Raw genomic sequence first — 20,658 nt, forward strand, 5'->3', positions numbered from 1 at the left:
AAGATGTGACTATTTTTAATTAGATCTGTGGCCTGGTTTTCTGCGGCACAATGACTTTGTAGTTTACATTCTTAACTCTCCAAAGTATATTGGCCATAAGCAGGGTGTCCACTGAATCGTATTGGCTGAAGACAAAGATCAAACTTAAACGCCAGAAACTCCAAATTATTATCTATATTATAATTTCTCCAGAGTGTTGCTCTGACTTGAGTTGTAGTTCCCCAAATCGTAGATATTTGTATAAAAAAGTAGACTAAGGGAGTGTGGCGTCTCCTATAGCGTTTGGCTCTAGTCAAATGAAGCTCAACGAGGCTGGAAGTTATAAGCAAATTTGGATCCAGTTCCTTTTTAAGAGTAGAATTTATCTGCGTACAAAATAGTGAAATAAAAACACCAGGATCATGTAAAAAAAAAAAGGTTAATATGAACATTTTAAAACCAAAATGACGAGGCTTGCAGCAGATGTTACAGAGAGAGGGGTGACAATATTTCAATGTAAAGCCAGTTGGAGCCAGAGTTGATAGAGCCCGCCGAAGTGCCTCCATGCTCCCTTTCAGTTTGGAACAGCTATGTGGAATGGCTCTGTCTATTTATATAAACAGTCTGCGCCCCCAACTTCTTTACTTATATTCTTGGCTGAGTAATTTCTTGAACCACTACTGTCCTTCTGCTGTATTTCGGACTATTATTTCGGACCATAAGTCGCTCTGGTCTATAAGTCGCACTTTTTGGGGGAAATGTATTTTATAAAATCAGAGACCAGGAACCGACATTTCATCTTGAAAAGCAAATTCTAGTAATAACAACAGAACAGAGAACAACAGACTGTTAACGTCACATATGAACAGCGTAAACAACAGAACAGGACAAGTTTACCAAACTCTCCATCTCACTCCAATCACTAAATCCATTCAATTCTTCATCCTCGGTGTCACTTCTGAACAACTCTGCGACCTCCGGAGGTAAACGGAGCGCCGCTTCCTCTTCTGTGTAGCTGTTGTCAGCATCAGTTCCAGTTAGAATTATTCCGGCCTTTCTGAATCCCGAGAGGATGGCTTCATTGTCACTGAAGTCCAGGCTTTGTCCATCCATCCAGTGACTTCCAGGAAAGTTACATGGTGTTTCTCGTTCACTCCAAACTTTCTTTCTGCTGCTCGATTACTGTTTTCGGCTGCATATTTCACTACTTGCAACTTGTAATCTGCAAAATATAATTTTTTTTGGGGGGGAATTTTTGTTCAGTCTTCTCAGTCGTCTTTATAAATTTGTTTAAATTTTAACTTTTCAGTGGTGCAGAAGTAATAGTGCGATCGACTGACATGATACAGACAAGACAGAGGCTCTTTCTGCAGGAGACATGCGCAGTAGAGTGAAGTGACAGTGGTACAGGAGGAACAGGAGCAGCAGATACAGACACACAAGACTAGAGCACCTTCTCATGGCTTCAGTGTGAAAATTTTTATTTATACGTCTCAGGAAACACCCAAACCATGAAAAAAGCGCGACTTATTGTTCAAAAAATACGCTGATTGTATTATGTAATGTATTATGTAAATGATAGTACTCTTTCTTGCTACTTAGTCTTGTGTGTATTTCTAATTGGCCGTGAGAGAGGCTAGAAATGTCCCAGGCAAAGCATTCAAATCTCCATGGAGACAAGCAGGTATCAGAACCCCAAACTGGAAAAAGTTACATAGTGCAACAATTATTATCCACTAATATATTATAACATCGCCTGACAGTGACTTTTACTTGAGTAGCAGTTTCGCCAAATACTTTTTACTCTTTCTTAGACCACTACTGCACTTCTACTTGTATAATAGTGTTTTGAATTCATAGTAGTATTTCTGACTGTGTTACAAACTGGGACTTCTTTAAATGACCGTGAGAGAGGAACTAGAACAGCCCCAAAGTCTCTCTGCGGTAAAGTAGTATAAATATAATATGCATGCCTTTACAAAGCAGTGACTCAGCTCGTCCGTGAACGCACATTGTGTAATAGGCTGTTTTAAAGCAGTCGGCCGATAAGGACAGTCCAGACAAATAGCATTTTTGCCCCTCTGTGACCCTCTCTCCGGTCTCTGAGTTTGGGTTCTGGCTCGCGGTAATCACAGGGTAAGAATCCATTATAACACAGGTGCAACTGCTCTAACAATGCAACGGGCGCCGAGCAAATTAGACGTTCACTTTTTTTTTTATTCTAGCCCAAAATATAATGAGAAACGGGGTACGGTGGTTATTGTTCTTATTGTTGTTTTGAATGTGGATTGATGTAGGCCTATTATTAAAGCTGTAGTACTCAGTTTTGATACTTACTTAGTAAAATTATAGACACCAAATGCTCAAGTACACCAGAAAATAGAGTAAATAAGTTTTAATTTATATAGCGCTTTTCACAGACATTTTCTGTCCCCAAAGAAGCTTCACAGAGCATTATTCAGCATTAGTTCATTCACTCCCGCTGCCCTGGGGCAGACTGACAGAAGTGCAGCTGCCATGCCAATCAGCGCCATCGGTCCCTCCGACCGCCACTCACACACACACAGCACTTTCATACTAGGCAGTGTGTCTTGCTTAAGGACACACAATGATTGAATTGATTGCATTTAACTGACCTTGACTAACAACTGTTCTTGGAGACCTGGAGCATGTTTTGGGTTGATGGGGGAAACCCATTCACACACAGGGAGAAACATGCAAACTCCACACAGAAAGGCCCGGACAACCCGGGGATCGAACCCAGAACCTTCTTGCAGTGAGGCATGAGTGCTAGCCACTCAGCCACCGTGCTGCCAAAATGCTCTAAATGTAGAGCCCGTCTTTCTCTGCCTCTGTATTCACAACATAACGTTTGGTAAATCGCATTGTCCCTGAGGTAAATTGTCCTTTGTGTTTGACTTTTCAATCTTCTGGTCCTGCCTATATTCACATTAGGGATGGACATTTGATAAAATTTTCTTAATCGCTCCTCAGGAGAATTAACGATCTATTTTCAATTAATCATTAATGTTTTTATATTAAAATTATCATCATTATTATTACTAATCTGCATAAATAAACCCGGAATACTGCGTTTACATGCACCATGACAAAACCGGGACACTCAAAAAACTTGATCATACTTGGGACACAGATGTAAACACACTCACTGAGTGGTACAGTGTCTCTAAGGAGCCAGAGCCCAAATGTGGGACTGTGAGGCCGAAACTTCAGAGTTTGCACTGTCAGACGCAGCCTCGTCTCGTTAAATTATGCGCAGCAACCTACATTTGGTTTGTTGATTAAAAATGAACGTAATTGAAGAAATTGTTAAAGATCAAATATCGATTAGTCGACTAGTCATGCCAATCCCTAGTCCACATCTTGTGCATCAGGTTTGGACAGGACCACCTTGGTCGCTGTGCATGTGTGTGGGGGACATTATTACATTGTACAAACTGAAAATAGCCAATTGTGCTTTAAGTGTTTGTGTCTAAACTCCAATCTCCAAACGTCCTCCCCACAGACTGTGCCCTAAACTAAAGTCCTGTCTCTGTAATTGTGTCCAGATGCAGTGGTGCTTCCTCGTGTTATCCAAGCTCAAGCCTTTGTACCTCTCTCCTCCTGTCTCTTCCTGTCCTTCCTCCCTGCCACACTCTCCTTATTCTCCTCTCCCTTTTCTTTTGTGTTTTCCATGTCTTTCTCTCCCCCTCTTTGTTTCCTCCTCTTCTTCCTCTCTCTTCTGTCTCCTCATGTTACCTCTTCTTCTTATTCTCTCTCCTCTCCTCCACCTACCTCCCTGTTTTCTTCTGCCTTCTACTCCCTCTTCTTCTCCTCCCCTTCTCTCTCTCCTTCTCTCTCCTCACCCTTCTCTCCTTTTCATGTTATTGCTTTCCTTTCTCTCCTTCGTCTTCTCACCCTCTCTCTTCCCTCTGTCCCCTCTCTCCTTTCTTCACTCTGTTCTCTATCTCTTCCCTCTTGTCCTTTCTCTCTCTTCCTGCGACACTCTCCTCTCTCTCTCCGCTTCTGTCTCCTCACGTTATCTCTTCTTCTTATTCTCTCTCCTCCCCTCCCTCTCTCCTCCCATCTCCTTCTCCCTCTCTTCTCTCCCTTCTCTTGCCCTTTGTCTCCTCCTGTCCTTCCTCCCTGCCACGCTCCCCTTCTTCTCTCCTCTCCTTTTTCTTTTGTGTTCTCCATGTGTCTCTCTTCCCCTCTTTGTTTCCTTCTCTTCTTCCTCTTGCTTCCCTGTCTCCTCATGTTATCTCTTCTTCTTCTTCTCTCTCCTCTCCACCTCATTCCCTGTTTTCTCCTGCCCTCTACTCCCCTCTTCTTTACCCCTCTGTCTTCCCTCTCTCCCCCCTTTCCTCTCTTCCTCCCTCTCCTCCTCTCTCTCTCTTCTGTCTCCTCATGTTATGTCTTCTTTTATTCTCTCTCCTCTCTCCCTTGTTTTCTCCTGCCATCCTTCTCTCCCTCTTCTTCTCCCCCTCTATCTTCCTTCTCTTTCCCCCTCCTTCCTTCCTCTCCCTCTCCTGTCTTCCTCATTGTTATCGCTTCTCTTTCTCTCGCCCTCCTCTTCCCCATTTTCTCCTGCCTTCTACTCCATCTCTCCTTCTTTTTCTCACTCTCACCTCTTTCTCTTCTCTCTTCCTCATTCTCTCCTCACCCCTCTCTCTCCTGTCTCATGTTTTCTCTTACCTTTCCCTCCCCCCTCACACTCTCCCCCCGTTTTCACCTGCCCTCACTCTCTTTCCTTTCCTCCCCTCTTTCTCCCTTTCGCTCTCCTCCCTCTCTCTGCTGTCTCCTCATGTTATCGCTTCCTTTTCTCTCTCCTCCTCCTCCTTTTCTCCCTCCTCTCCTTCTCTCTTCCCTCTCTCCTCCTGCCTCTTCTCCTGTAGCGTGTGATAGTTTTCTCCACATCTCCAAAGGCAAATGTGTGAGTGTTGCAGGAGAGATGCTGAGAAAAGTGCTGAGAAAGTGAGAAAGAAAGAAAAAGTGAAAAAAGAAGAAGAGTTAAAAAAGTTCAACATCTTGGCAGATTTTTTTGTCAAAAAACTGAAGAGGCACAGTACTACTACTACTACTATTACGATTTCTACTACTGCTACGATTACGTCTACTGCTACTACTACTGCTACTGCTGCTACTGCTGCTACTGCTGCTACTGCTACTACTGCTACTACTGCTACTACTACTTACTACTACTGCTACTACTACGACTACTACTGCTACTGCTGCTACTGCTACTACTGCTACTACTACTACTACTACTACTACTGCTACTACTACGACTACTACTGCTACTACTACTGCTACTACTACTACTACTACTACTACTACTACTGCTACTACTACGACTACTACTGCTACTGCTGCTACTGCTACTACTGCTACTACTACTACTACTACTACTACTACTGCTACTACTACTACTACTGCTACTATACTACTACTACTACTACACTACTACTACTGCTACTACTACTACTACTACTGCTACTACTACGACTACTACTACTACTACTATGATTTCTACTACTGCTACGATTACGTCTACTGCTACTACTACTGCTGCTACTGCTGCTACTGCTACTACTGCTACTACTACTACTACTACTACTACTACTACTACTACTACTACTGCTACTACTACGACTACTACTGCTACTGCTGCTACTGCTGCTACTGCTACTACTGCTACTACTACTACTACTACTACTACTACTGCTACTACTACTACTACTGCTACTACTACGACTACTACTACTACTACTACGATTTCTACTACTGCTACGATTACGTCTACTGCTACTACTACTACTACTACTGCTACTGCTGCTACTGCTGCTACTGCTACTACTGCTACTACTACTACTACTACTACGACTACTACTACTACTACAATTTCTTCTACTGCTATTGCTACTCCTTCTAATACTACTACTACTGCTACTACTATAATCACTACTACAACCACTACTACTCCTACTTCTTCAACCACCACCACTACTACTACTGCTACTGCTACAATTACTACTACTGCTACAAGTACTATACTACCACTACTACTACTGCTATTACTACTGCCACTGCAAATACTACTACAGCTACTGTTTCTACTACTTCTACTACTGCTACAAGTACTATACTACCACTACTACTACCAATACTATTGCTGTTACTGCTTCTACTACTAATACTACTACTGCTACTACTACGATTACTACTACTGATACTACTATAACCATTACTACAACCACTACTACTACTATTTCAAACACCACTACTACTTCTAATACTACTACTACGATTACTACTACTCAGATTATTACTGCTGCTACTACTATAACCACTGCTGCTACTACTACTACTACTACTACTCTTACTACTACTGCTACTTGTACAAATTACGACTACTACCATCACCACTACTACTACTGCTACTACTACTTCAACGACCACTACTACTACTACTATAACCACTACTACCACAATCACAAAAACAAAAGTACTATTGTTACTAAAGAGGGTCCAACTACTACTGCTACAATTACTATTACTTCAACTACGAGTACAGAGGCATGTTTGACTACTACTACTACTACTAGTAACTACTACTACTACTACTAATGCTACTACTTCCAGGAGATTTGATCCTGATGATATTTGACCAATGAGCTCCTTCGTTTCACACATCACTGAAATAAACAAATCTGATTGGACGATCACAAGGGAGCAGTATCCAACTTCCAAATGCATTCGTACGTAATAGCCAATGTGAAGTGTCTTGCCCAACGACACAATGTTCAATCTGTTCAGCCACTATAATGCGAACATTTCACCATTTTGTTTGACCAGCCAGTCTCTTCTACATTCTGTTTGAAAATCCTCCGTCCAAACTTGAAACAATCCAACTACAGCCTCTAATTTTCTGCAAGACATTTCCTCTCCGAAATTCTTGTATCATTCCGGACAAAAATATATTACTTCTTTTACTTGAAATATGTAGTACTTTGGAGCTTTGATAGCTTTCCAGTCCTTTATGTTCTTTCCCCTTTTTTGTGTAAGTAGCTTTGGTGTAGTAGTACTTTTTAATCCACCTGTCAATCACTCGCTCTGAAATCAGGAAACAGGATACAGCTCCACATCCTCGCCTTTTTAAAGTTTCGTCGCTCGTCTTTGTAAAGTTTCTGGCTGGTCAGGTAACCATTTTGTAACAACGCACCTTTTTCTTTTTTTTTTTTTTTTTTTCACTCCGGACTCCTCTCCATCTCCTCTCTCCTCGCTCTTAAATCACGTGTATTTCCTTATCGTGTTTGAGCGTGGGTCTCTGCAGGACCCCGTCTCCGTCGTCTTCGTTAATGTTACATAATGAACTGCTTGAGATGCGCTCCCGCTGTACAAACCGCCCGCTGCCATTTGATTAAACAGAGCTAATGTTAAGACGGCACGCGCGGGTCATCGCTTACCGCGCGGTCTCATTAGAGCGGAGTCCGGGCCGCGGACGCCTCAGACGCCTCCCGCTCCGGATCCTCATTAAGAATCCACCCCGGGTTTTACGCTCAGGGCTTAACACAAGTACTTTATATACTGAAGTACTTCTACAGTTGAACGTACTCAACTGTGAAAAGTGTTCTGTAGTAGTGGTAGTGAGTAATAGCAATAGCAGTAGTAGATGTGGGAGTAGTAGTAGTAGTAGTTGTAGTAGTAGTAATTGTTGTTGTAGTAGCAGCAGCAGCAGCAGCAGCAGTAGTAGTAGTAGTAGTAGTACTATTGTAGTAGTAGTAGTAGTAGGAGGAGTAGCAGCAGCAGTAGTAGTAGTATCAACAATAGTAGTAGTAGTAGTAGTAGTAGTAGTAGTAGTAGTAGTAGTAGTAGTTGTTGTAGTTGTAGTAGTAGTAGTTGTAGTTGTAGTTGTAGTAGTAGTAGTTGTAGTAGTAGTAGTAGTAGGAGGAGGAGTAGGAGGAGGAAAATTATTAGTAGTTGTCTTAGTAGTAGTACTTGTAGCAGTAATAGTAATAGTAGTAGCAGTAGTAGTAGTAGTAGTTATAGTAGTAGTAGTTATAGTAGATGTAGTTGTAGTTGTAATAGTAGTAGTAGTAGGAGGAGGAGGAGCAGCAGCAGCAGCAGCAGTAGTAGTAGTAGTAATAGTATTAGTAGTACTAGCAGGAGCAGTAGCAGTGGCAGTAATAGTAGAAGTAGTAGTAGTTTTTGCAGTAGTAGTTGACGATACTCTATTTATAAAGATGGGGTTTATGTTAAAGGTGCATTGTGTCACTTTTCTGGTGGTTAGGTGTTTTTTTTTTTTGCTTTGTTCAGTCTTCATGGAGACCAAAACAGTCCAAGTTACAGCTCAGATCTGTGGAGAGGTGACCCCGCTCACAGTCAGAACACCTGTTATTTTGTGTAAAAAGTTACACAGTGCACCTTTAAGAGACAGTATGTACGATGCTGATTACTGATAACAATTGTATCATTAAAAATACCTTATAAAATACTTACTTATTATTAATTATAAAAAAATACTGGACATGATGACCAAGACGATTATCCAATCAGAAAGCAGAATGAGCCTCACATGACTCTCTCATTTGGGTTCTAGTTTCTAAGCTAAAATGAGTCTCTCTCTGATCTGATTGTCAGAATTTACTACGACTACTACGACTACTACAACTACTATTACTACTACTACTACTACTGCTACAAGTACTTCTGTTAATACTACTACTCCTCCTCCTACTGCTACTACTCCTACTGTTGATACTACCACTCCTCTGCTGCTGCTCCTCCTCTTCCTACTACTACTACTGCTGCTTCTGCTACTCCTACTCCTACTACTACTACAGCTACTACTATTGCAGCAACAACAACAACTACAACAACAACTACTACTACTATTACTACTAGTCACTACTAGGGATGCAACGGTATGGTTTTTCCACGATTCAATAACATAACATGGGTAACAATATCGATTTGATTTTGACACACACAAAAAATCTAATGTATTTTTTCTGCTAATGGTTATAATATAATAACACTATGATGTTACTGAAACATTACATACATCACACACAGTACATTACAATACATCTTATATGTGATGTGTTTTAGTTCATTTGGTTCAGTGATTCACAGCTCAGAATTTTTATTCAGTGAAAATAAGAACAGAGCTTTCTCAGGCTGTTTTATATTTTATGATATACCAGTCTACTCTTAATATATAGAGTGGTAGGGGAACTTCACTATCAGACTTTTCCTTTTCTGATTATAATTTGATGATTTCCTCCTGAGTGTCACTGGGTGCACATGTCTGTGTCTGTGTCGATGCTCTGGCTCCTCCAGCAGAGACAGACAGCAGCTCCTCCCACACTGCCCTGCTACAGTCTGTGACACACAGCGATCTCCCGTCCTCTCTCTGGACACTAAAACTATGTTTTATTACACAGAAATGTTTCAACAGACTGTTTTTTCTGAGTAAAATTTATGAGATAGAGTCTGAGAAATAGACCGTGTGTATCTCGAGTCGTATCACATGTGCGTATACGAGCGTATCTGATTAAAGCCGATGTGAAGCCAGAAGCGATTCTAAAGTATTTAAAAGTGAATATCTTTATGATTCCTGGGTCTATCAACGTAAAATAAAAAGTGACTGAAAGATAAAATCCACCTCTGTTGGTAAGTACCTATGGAACTGTTTTCTTGCTGCAACCGAGGAGGCCACTGTGATAACTGTTTTTCTTTCGGAACAAAATGAATGACACCATAGAGTGCATGGAGGGACACGTGCATATCGACACATGTATCGACTGACACGTGCATCAACACTGGTATTGAAATGTAAGACCAGTATCGAACGATTCAATATTATATCGAATATTCTTGCTTCTCTAGTCACTACCTAAATCCCAGCACATGCATGAGGCAGAGTCCTGCACCGGGTACGGGCAAATACTTGCTGAAATGGGTGGGTTTTAACGTTCTGGAATTTTACAGGCAGGTATGCGAGCGGGTAGTGATTACACATGGGCGGGTCAGTCTTAAACCAGTTCTAAACCAGGACTACACCAGGACTAATCTTGGACTAAAGAGAGAGGGAGAAGCCCGAGCCCGTGTCCGCAAAGTGCAGCACTTACCTCCGTGCAGCGCATAGCTCTGCTCCGGTGCGTTTGCCTGTGGTCACTCGACGGACTACGCGGGCGCACCTCCGGACCTGTCCCGACAGTGAGTCCTGGTTCAGTTCTGGTTTAGTCCTGGTACAGTCCTGGAATCAGTCCTGGGTTAGTCATGCCTGTGAAGTGGCGACGTGTTTTTGACAGTTGAGACGCGTGTGTGAATTTGTATTCGTCATGAAGGAAAAGTGAAGAGAAAGCATAACCGTTTCATTTCATTTTGTGATTGTAATTCTTGAAGTTGTAAGTTTTCAGTTCGTATTCTAGTGGCTACTTCAGTTAGAATGCTTTTAATTTGTGTTTGATTTTTCACGGGCACGGACGAGTAATGGGTGAAATGATAAGGGGTCTGGGCAGGAGCAGGCGGGTGCGGTGCTGTACTGCGCAGGTGTGGGCGGGTCTTCAGAAATGGACCCGTGGAGGACTCTGACATGAGGCAGTGTTAGTACAGCTTCTGCTGCTCACTGAGGGAATTCTGGAGGAGGCCTGGCAGAGTAGTTGTTACTTGGTACTTCCAATAAACTGTCAACCAAAATGCATTCATGATATCATACAGATACAGCTGCTTTAATAACTCTGCATGGGGCAAAGGACATTTTCCTGAATTATTAAAATGCAGCATGTAGCTCTAAGTATGTTCTGTCTTGGACTGAAATAAACTTGTCTGACAATCTGTGTATCATTCGTTCATTTGTTTTTCAATATAAAACAAAAATAAGAAAATCATAACTACTTTCTTCATTATTTGTCTCCAAAACCAAAATGAAAAAACAGATAACGATTCGTTTTTTTTTTTAGTTTTCGATTTTGTGTTTAAACGAATAATGGAAAAAACGGATAACGGCCGTTTCCTGTTTCCATGATTTCTGTGACTGCGATGCTGGACTTTTTGCGCCACATACAGACTGAACCAGGACTGAATCACTAAAACAGGTTTAATCCAGGACTAAACCGTTTTCAGTCCTTGTCTGGTCCTGGTCTGGTCCCGGTCTCAGTCCCGGTCTCAGTCCTGGTCCTGTTCTGGGTATCAATCGTGGTCTCAGTTCGGGTCTGATCCTGGTCTCAGTCTTGGTCTCAGTTCCGGTCTGGTCCTGGTCTCAGTCCAAGTCTCAGTCCTGGTCCTGTTCTGGGTATCAATCATGGTCTCAGTTCTGATCTGATCCTGGTCTCAGTCCCGGTCTGGTCCTGGTCTCAGTCCAAGTCTCAGTCCTGGTCCTGTTCTGGGTATCAATCATGGTCTCAGTTCTGATCTGATCCTGGTCTCAGTCCCGGTCTCAGTTCCGGTCTGGTCCTGGTCTCAGTCCAAGTCTCAGTCCTGGTCCTGTTCTGGGTATCAATCATGGTCTCAGTTCTGATCTGATCCTGGTCTCAGTCCCGGTCTCAGTTCTGATCTGGTCCTGGTCTCAGTCCTGGTCCTGTTACGGTATCAATCATGGTCTCAGTTCTGATCTGATCCTGGTCTCAGTCCCAGTCTCAGTCCCCGGTCCACCCGGTCAATCCTTGTCTGGTCCCAATCCAAGTCCTGGTCTCAGTCCCGGGACGAATTGTTACCCATTTTTTCCTTTTGTTTTTGGAGACAAATAATGAAGAAAATCTTTTTTTTTTTTTTCCGTTTTCTTATTTTTTTGGTTTCATATTGAAAAACGAATGAACGAATGATACAGGGATTTTTGACAGCTACACTTCTATTTGTTGCCTTGCTGTGGTCCTAAAAACATTACACACCATTATTCAAGCTGCATTTATACGATACAATCCATCTGAAAAGGATAACATTACAACCATTCGCTATATCATTAGTTTGTCGGATAAAGCCGAGTGACTCAACCATCAGCGCGGCTCTCCCCGTAGCGAGGGCTCTTATATAACACGTGATCGACTGAAATCAATCCGGCGCTCTTCACAGGGGGTTAACTTATTGTATTAACATATTGCGACGTGGCGGGGCTTCTGTGAGTTACCGTCGTCAGCAGCTCGGGTCATAATGCGTATTAGCAATGTAGCGCTGTGACACGCTCTGTTAGCTTTAGCGTCTCGGCGGAGAACATGTGTGGATGTGCACTTAGCTCCACTGATTTTTACGGCGCTGGTGTTTACGGAGTGTGACGTGTCCGAGCGTCTCACCCTCTGGTTTAACAAACAGCCCCCGATTCACAACGGGAAGCGCATTAGCATAAAACATGGCAGTGCTATTGTGGAGCGGCGGAGTCGTTAGCGTGTGTGTGCTGTCAGTGATGTTCAGTGGAGCTGCTGTGTTGTTTTTTTTGTAGTGTTGTGTAAAAGTATTGGTAATTTGATGTGGCTGTGGTAAAAGCGCTCAGATTTACAGATGCTATAATTATCAATTCTCCTTTGACATTTTTTTCTAAACAGTTTAAATTCCCAAAAGCTACAACCAAAGTTTTTTTTTTTTTTTTTTTTTTCGTTTTTTTTACTAACACTGAGCTATGACCTGAGCTCCAGCTGACAGTAGTCCTTATACACATTGCTATGGAAATCAACCACAGATTTAATGTGACCTGAGCTATGACATTAGGTATGACCTGAGCTATGACCTGAGCTCCAGCTGACGGTAGTTCTTATACATGTTACTATGAAAACAGGCACGCTTTTAATATGACCTGAGGTATGACCTGAGTTCCAGCTGATGGTAGTGCTTATACACGTTACTATGGAAACAAACACAGCTTTAATATGACCTGAGCTATGACCTGAGCTCCAGCTGACAGTTAAGATTGTATACTATTGCAAGTACCACTACTACCACAACTAATACTAGTACTACCATTACTAATACTACAACAACAGCTACTACTACTTCTACTACCACCACTACTACCACTACTACTACTACTACTACTACTACTACTACTACCTAGTACTACTAATGGTGATACTAAAGTATGATGTGTACAACTTCACTACTGCCTCTGCACCTACCATGATGACAACTTCGACGACTACTACTACTACTACTACTACTACTACTGCTACTACTACTACTACTACTACTAGCTACTACTACTATTACTACTACTGCTATTATTACTGTTCCTACTACTACTGCTATTGCTACCACTGCTGCTACTAGTACTAATAGTGCTAGTACTACTACTGCTGTTACAGCTACTACTATTATTACCGCTACTATAACTACTACAACTACTATTATTACTACATCTACTACTATTACTCCTACTACTGTTGCCACTATTACTAAAAGTACTGTAACTCAAATACACACAGCAGTTTCACACTTGGATGCCGCTATTTGACATAATATGGAAAGCCTGTAAAAGTACACAGTGCCAAGTCCATATTTGTGTAGTGGTACGTGATGATGGTACAAGTACAACTCATTAAACATTAGTCACATTGGATGGGTACAGCAGATCCTGTTGCTTCTGTTTTCTGTTACAAAGAAACTCCCCATAAAATTACCATCTGTCAACAGCCCAATCTGGACTCTCTCAAAAGTGCTCAAGACACCGTGATGCAGGCGGAGAAATCAAGACGCCATATTGGACCAAAGAATGCAAACAGACTATCTATAATACTGTGTGTACTGGAAGTGTACTGTGTGTATTCTGGAGGAAAAGTAGTAGAAGTGGTTATAGTACTAGAAGTAGTCCACCTTGTGCCACCAAGAGGCTCAGATTACTCTGGAAGAAATTCAGATTCAGATATCAAAATTTTGTATTATAGCAGAAGTACTGGTAGTGGGAGTAGGAGTAGGAGTAGTAGTAATAGTAGCAGTAGTAGTAGTATGAGTAGTAGTAGGAGTACTAGTAGGAGTAATAGTAGTAGTAATAGTAGTAGTATTAGGAGTAGTAGGAGTAGTAGTACTAGCAGTAGTAGTTGTAGTAGCAGTAGTAGTAGTAGTAGTAGTAGGAGTAGTAGTAGTAATAGTAGTAGTAGTGGTAGTAGCAGCAGTTGTCAGATAAGAGGTAGTAGTAGTAGTAGTAGTAGTAGTATCTGTAGTAGGAGTTGTTGTTATAGTTGCAGTAGTAGCAGTTGTAAGAAAGGAGTAGGTAGTAGTAGTAGTAGTAATAGTAGTAGTAGTAGTAATAGTAGTAGCATCAGCATCACTAGCAGTTGTTGTAGTTGTAGTTATAGTAGTAGTCGTAGTATGAGTAGCAGTAGTAGTATTAGATATATAAATACACTGATATTTGAATCTTTGCTGCTGGAAGGTTCAGATTCTGTGGCAGAATTTTTAGTTAAAAAATGCAAATGTCTCATCATGGTTCATGGTTAGTCTCACATTAATTACACGAACTCTCCAAAAACTGGCACAGAGTTCAACATCGTCTCTGTCACGAATCAAATCCAGATTTATACAGGGTGTATTTGGAGATATATTTTAAACTTTTGAGCCTTGAACACGGTTTGACATTTTGATCCCCTTCATTTGGAAAGTGAAACTAAAGCTTTAAGCCATGTTAGAATGCTGTTATGCCCTCAAAAACAGACCTGGAGTTGTGTTTTGTTTCTTTGACACATTTGAATAACTCTTTATTATTAGTCTTTGTACATCTCCAAAGGTCAAAATGCTCTGTTCCACCTTGTGATGTCATTTAGTGGTAGTTTTCAAGTTAACAGCTACCTTTTATCTTTGGTCAGTAGAGATTGACTAGCCTGATTTATCAGCCCGTTTCACTTCGTGGAAACCGTCTGACCTCGCAGCATTAAGATTTGTTCACTCGACGGTAGACAGGTACTTTTTTTAATTTAACCAATCGCTGCTATTTGGTCGTGACATATGTAATGCGCCGCTAACAGGGATAACTGGTCTTTTAAGCTTTTCCCAAATCCCGTAGGAAGAAGGGCAATAACGTCTTTCTCCTTGATAAAATTCACCAAACCTTCTCGTTGTTCCGGCTTTAAATCCTCGATCTCGGGAATCGTTGCCAACACAGAATGTCTGTCTTCGTCTACATCCATCTCGACCGCTTTGTTTACTGTTGTACTGCACCACAAAAGGGACCCAGGAAGTTGCTTGAGTTTGACTGGCTTCACGGCACCTAGTCAGGCTGCCGCCACCTAGTGCCTCCGCTCAATTTCATTTCTCTCTAGTGACTAGATCAGGAATCAGAATACACTAAACAGTTTGCAAGAACCCTGGATATGTGAGTTCGGGCACGAGCCAATCAGCAAAGAGCCATAGATTCTGTGTTGGCAATGATTCTCGAGATCGAGGATTTAAAGCCGGAACAAAGAGAATGTTTGGTGAATTTTATCAAGGGGAAAGACGTTATTGCCCTTCTTCATATGGGATTTTGGAAAAACTTAATATACCAGTTAGCCCCGTTGGCAGCGCATTACATACGTCACGACCAAATAGCAGCGATTGGTTAAATAAAAAAAAAGTACCTGCCTACCGTCAAGCGAACGAATCCTAATGCTGTGAGGTCAGACGGTTTCTACGAAGTGAAACCGGCTGATGAATAAGGCTAGAGATTGACAGTCCCAGGGCTGAAATCATCCATTTGATTCGAGTGAAGGTGTATGGTGTTTAAAAACAGAATGAAGCACTTCCTGTATTACTCCATGACATCACAAGGTGGAAGAGAGCATTTTTTAACTTTAGAGTTTTAACTGTAGTAATAAAGATTAAACATTACAACATAGATCAGAAAAATAGCGTAATATAAGCCTTTTATTGTAAAACTGATTTATATTTTAAGCACAGGTGTTATCCCACAAAACAAAGCCAAAATTAGAAAAAAAAAAATATCATGACATGCATCTCACGGTATATTTTTTGAGATATTTTGAAAAGGCTTATATAATTGTAGATGGGACACTTTTTTTTTACTTTTAAAATACCCTGACAAGATTTTGGTGTGAATTTTTACTGTCATGAACCCAAGAATTCAAGTAAAAAACATATTTCTTCATGTGGTCTGCACTTAAATGAATCATGGGATATGTAGTTCTCTATTTTTATTAGCTGTTGCTACTATAGAACCATGCATTGAAGCAAAGGAACTTGTAATTCGAGAGACTTTTGACAATACGATATCACAATATTTCGGTTAGTTACATCCTTAATTTGTAATCATTCTCCATTTTGTGTGTTGCAGCCATCGTGGTCCTCTTCATCACTCTGAGACGGAGTAAGAAAGAACCTCTGATCATCTCCGAGGAGGACATCCGAGAAAACGTGGTGACCTACGACGACGAGGGCGGCGGCGAGGAGGACACGGAAGCCTTCGACATCATCGCCCTTCGCAACCCGGCCGCCGCGGAGGAACTCAAATTCAGGAGAGACGTACGGCCAGACGCCAGACCGCAAAGCACTGCTCCGGCACGCCACAGCTCCGCCAGCCCCTCCGTGGACCAGGAAGACGTCCACGAATTTATCCGACACAAACTCGTGGAGGCGGACTTGGATACGAGCGGTCCGCCGTACGATTCGCTCCAAACTTACGCTTTCGAAGGTCAAGGATCTCCGGCAGGTACGATAAGTCCGCTAGACTCTTTCGGAACGCAGTCGGAACAGGATTACAATTACCTGGACGACTGGGGGCCTGAGTTTCAGAAATTGGCGGAAATCTACGGAGACGCAGACTCAGATGTGACGACCTCAAACTAAGAGTACACAATTTTCGTATATCTGGGAATTTGCAGTGGACGTTACTGCAACTGAACTGCTTGGATGAAAAAAAAACAATTTACTGTCAAACTGAAAGCATTTTTATTTTTTAATTTTTCATTTGGGGTTTTGGGGCGTCGGTGGAAAGTACTGGATCAGATTTTGAAAGAAGAGCAACACTACGGGAGATATAAGGAAAACGATATTTTCCTTGGTGTATATTTTTTATTGCTCAATAAAGTCCTGAAATCCATATGGGTGGATATGTGCGAAATTGTGCTTTTGTGTTTTTCCGTCAGCTCCGGATTTACTGCCTGTAGTTAGGATCACCACCAGGGGCAGTATTCTCCAATGGGCTCATCATATACACTACATATACACCATGCACTATATCAATACAAATGATAGCTGTATGGATGGATCGCTTTGTTACTGTAGTATCAAAATGAATAAAAAACAAACAAACAAAAAACATACACAGACCCTAACCCTAAGAGACAAAATTGCCACAAGATCATGCACACAAGAAAAAAATATATATCTTTTTTCCAAGTGTTTACAAAAAAAGATTAATGTGTTGGTGAGTTACATCTCTTACAGTTCCAAAAAGCAAAACTAGAATGGAATCAAAACTATGAAATGAAATAAATAACAAAATTGTGAGGCCAAAATCGGAAACTGAGCCATGAAATGTATAGGAATTATGTTAAAATCTTAAAGTTTTGTCTCATTCTTGTGGACCCAATTTCGTATCTCAACATAATTGGGCCTTTCTTGAATTGTTTGAATTGCACTTCTATCTACTATCATAGTGTTTCCCAAACCTTATTTTTTGGGGACCCACAGTTTAAAGGTCACAAATGAACCAGCAATACTGGAACAAAATAGTCTGTAGAACTGTATATTGCAGACCTACGTGCAGCCCGTTAGCCAGGTTAGTACCACCTAGTGCCTCCGCTCAATTTAATTTCTTTCCAGTGACTAAGGTCAGGAATCAGAATACACTAGACGGTTTGCAAGAACCTCGGAAGATGTAGACCGCGCACCACCACTCAGCGAAGATCTGTGAAGCCATGATGTCAAATTCAAGCGCCTGTCTGGATCCCTTTTGTGGAACATCACAGTAACAAATAACAACAGTAAACAAAGCGTCGAGATGGATGTAGACAAAGACATACATACATTCTGTGTTAGCAACAATTCCCGAGATCGAGGATTTAAAGCTGGAACAAAGAGAATGGTGAATTTGATCAAGTAGAAAGACGTTATTGCCCTTCTTCCTACAGGATTTGGCATATTACATATGTCACGATCAAATAGCAGCGATTGGTTAAATTAAAAAAGTACCCGCCTACCGTCGAGCGAACGAATCCTAATGCTGCGAGGTCAGATGGTTTCCACGAAGTTCTACAGTCTTGTTCTTGTGGACTCAACCTTGTATCTCAAAATAATTGGGCCTTTCTTGAAATGTTTTAGTATCACCTTATACCTCAGTGTTTCCCAAACTTTACTTGCTGGAGACCCATGTAAAAGTCACAAACCTTCGCAACCCGAGTCAATAGACATTATTCGTAAATCACAAAATTAAGATGAACTTGACCATTATTGAACATTAATGAGGATATTTTATTGTTGACTGAGACACTGATCGTGTCTCTCTGAACAATTAGTATTACTCAAGTTTTAAACAATGAAAAACAGTAATTGAACCATCAATAAAAGGATCCATAAGACGCCTATTTGAACATTAAATGTAGCCCATTTCTTTTTCTTTTCAGCATTCAATTGAAGCAGCAATAATGGAACAAAATTACCTGTAGAACCGTATATTGCAGATCTACATGCAGATCTTTACAACCCACCTGAGAGTCACGACCCAGTCTTTGGGAAACAATGTAGTATCAGATCACATGGTATTATGAGGGAAACTACTATTATTATATATATTGTCTGAAAAATTATGATTTGTACTATCACTGGGGTTTCCAGTATCAAAGTCAACTTTAAAATTTTAGTATTATAGCAGCTTTAGTTTTAGGTAAACTCATTAATGAGCCCATATTACGCTATTTTCTGATCTGTTATAATGTTTTCTCATCAAAAAGTGGAGTGGAGTTGTGTTTTGTTTCATTCACACATGTGTTCTTCTCTCACTTTGATAAGTAAGTGCTCCACTGTGTTTTTAAACTCCATGCATCTTCACTAGAATCATTCAAGTCCTAGAATTACCAATCTCTGCTGAACTGAAGGTAAAAGTAATAGTAATAGTTGTAGTCCAGGTCCAGTTCCAGGTTTGTTTTTGTGGAGTTAACAACATTATAAGATGGCTAAAAGCTCACAAGAGTCAGTTTTGTATAATATACTGCAGGATCTTTAACAGTTATTTTGTGTTAAAGTCAGTATCAAGTCTCACCCTTTTATTTTGTTATCGAATTGTTTGAAATTCCAACATTGTGACAACACTCGAGCCTTCTCCTCTGAATGTAAAAGTCACCCTCACATATTGTAATTTAGCAACGGGCCCTTGGGGGAAATCTCACTTTGAGCGATGGCCGCGTATGCTAAAACAGTATAACTTTAGGCAAAATACACCCAACCCAAACACACCATTAGGATCGAAATGAGCGCGAGGCAGGCTCACCAAACATCTAAAATTCATGAGTTTGAAAATGTGTTCCCATGAAAATCAATAGGGAAAGTACAGAGGCGAAAGTGCTTTTATTTCAGAGACTGTGGAAAAGTGGAGAGTGAGAGGCAGTGGAGGGATTGTAATTAAAGACACTATTCTAATGTCTGTGTAGCTGCAGGATAAGTTATAATGATTGCCTGCTTAAATGAGTAAAACCAATGGAAAAAAAAAAATTGAAATAAACTAGATAAATATTTGTCAACTCACTTAAAATGTGATTAAAGGTCCTATATTACGCCAAATTGACTCTTGTGAGCTTTAAGCCATGTTATATTGTTGTTGCCTCATCAAAAACATGCCCAAAGTTCTGTTTTGTTTCATTCACACATGTTTGAGTAACTCTTTATTTTTAGTTCGTCTACATCGCCAAAGCTCAAAATGCTCTGGTCCACCTTATCCAAAAAGCCACTAGGGAGGGGCAACAACCTAAACCAGGACTAAACTGGGACTAAACCAGAAATAAACTAAGACTGAGTGCCGGGACAGGCCCAGAGGTGCGCCCACGTAGACCGTCTGGTGACCACAGGCGAAAGGACCGGTGCAAGCCAAGCCAAGTGCAGGGAGCGCCCGACTTTTCGTTTGGTTCTGGTCTAGCCCTGGTCTAGCCCTGGTTTAGTCCTGGTTTTGTCCTGGTTTAGACCTGGTTTAGACCTGGTTTAGTCCTGGTTTAGTCCTGGTTCAGTCCTGGTTTAGTCCTGGTTCAGTCCTGGTGTAGTTCTGGTTTAGTCCTGGATTTGTCCTGGTTTAGATCTGGTTTAGTCCTGGTTTAGACCTGGTTTCGTCCTGGTCTAGTCCTGGTCTAGTCCTGGTTTAGTCCTGGTTTAGTCCTGGTTTAGTCCTGGTCTAGTTCTGGAGTAGTCCTGGTTTTGTCTGGTCTAGGCCTGGTTTCGTCCTGGTTTCATCCTGGTTTCATCTTGGTTTCGTCCTGGTTTAGACCTGGATTAGACCTGGTTTAGTCCTGGTCTGGGGTGCTTGGCTGTCTTTACCTACTCTAAGGGGAGGCTCACATTCACCCAATTTGAAAACCCCTAATGCAGACATTGGCAGTTCCAATGCTGAAATCATCCAAATGATTCTAGTGAACGTGTATAGAGTTTAAAAACACAGTGGAGCACTTCCTGTTCTACCAAATGACATCACAAGTTGGAACAGAGTGTCTTCTGTTCCAGAGCTTAAATATGCAGGGTTTGTGTGTTAAACATGTGAATGAAACAAAACACAAC

At 41.3% G+C, this 20,658-nt stretch overlaps 1 protein-coding gene across 1 annotated transcript in view; it reads left to right on the forward strand.

Moving 5' to 3' along the window:
• Positions 1 to 16,746, forward strand: part of LOC110156593 (cadherin-18) — a 354,498-nt gene extending 337,752 nt beyond the window's left edge. Inside the window, exon 11 of the mRNA XM_020920794.2 lies at positions 16,235 to 16,746. Coding sequence (XP_020776453.1) covers positions 16,235 to 16,746 — 512 coding nt within the window. The remainder of the gene's footprint in view (positions 1 to 16,234) is intronic.
• Positions 16,747 to 20,658: the final 3,912 nt, after the last annotated feature.

Source organism: Boleophthalmus pectinirostris, unplaced genomic scaffold (genome assembly GCF_026225935.1).
Source record: "Boleophthalmus pectinirostris isolate CB_2022bp ecotype Guang Dong unplaced genomic scaffold, ASM2622593v1 HiC_scaffold_15, whole genome shotgun sequence".
Taxonomy (NCBI): Eukaryota; Metazoa; Chordata; class Actinopteri; order Gobiiformes; family Gobiidae; genus Boleophthalmus; species Boleophthalmus pectinirostris.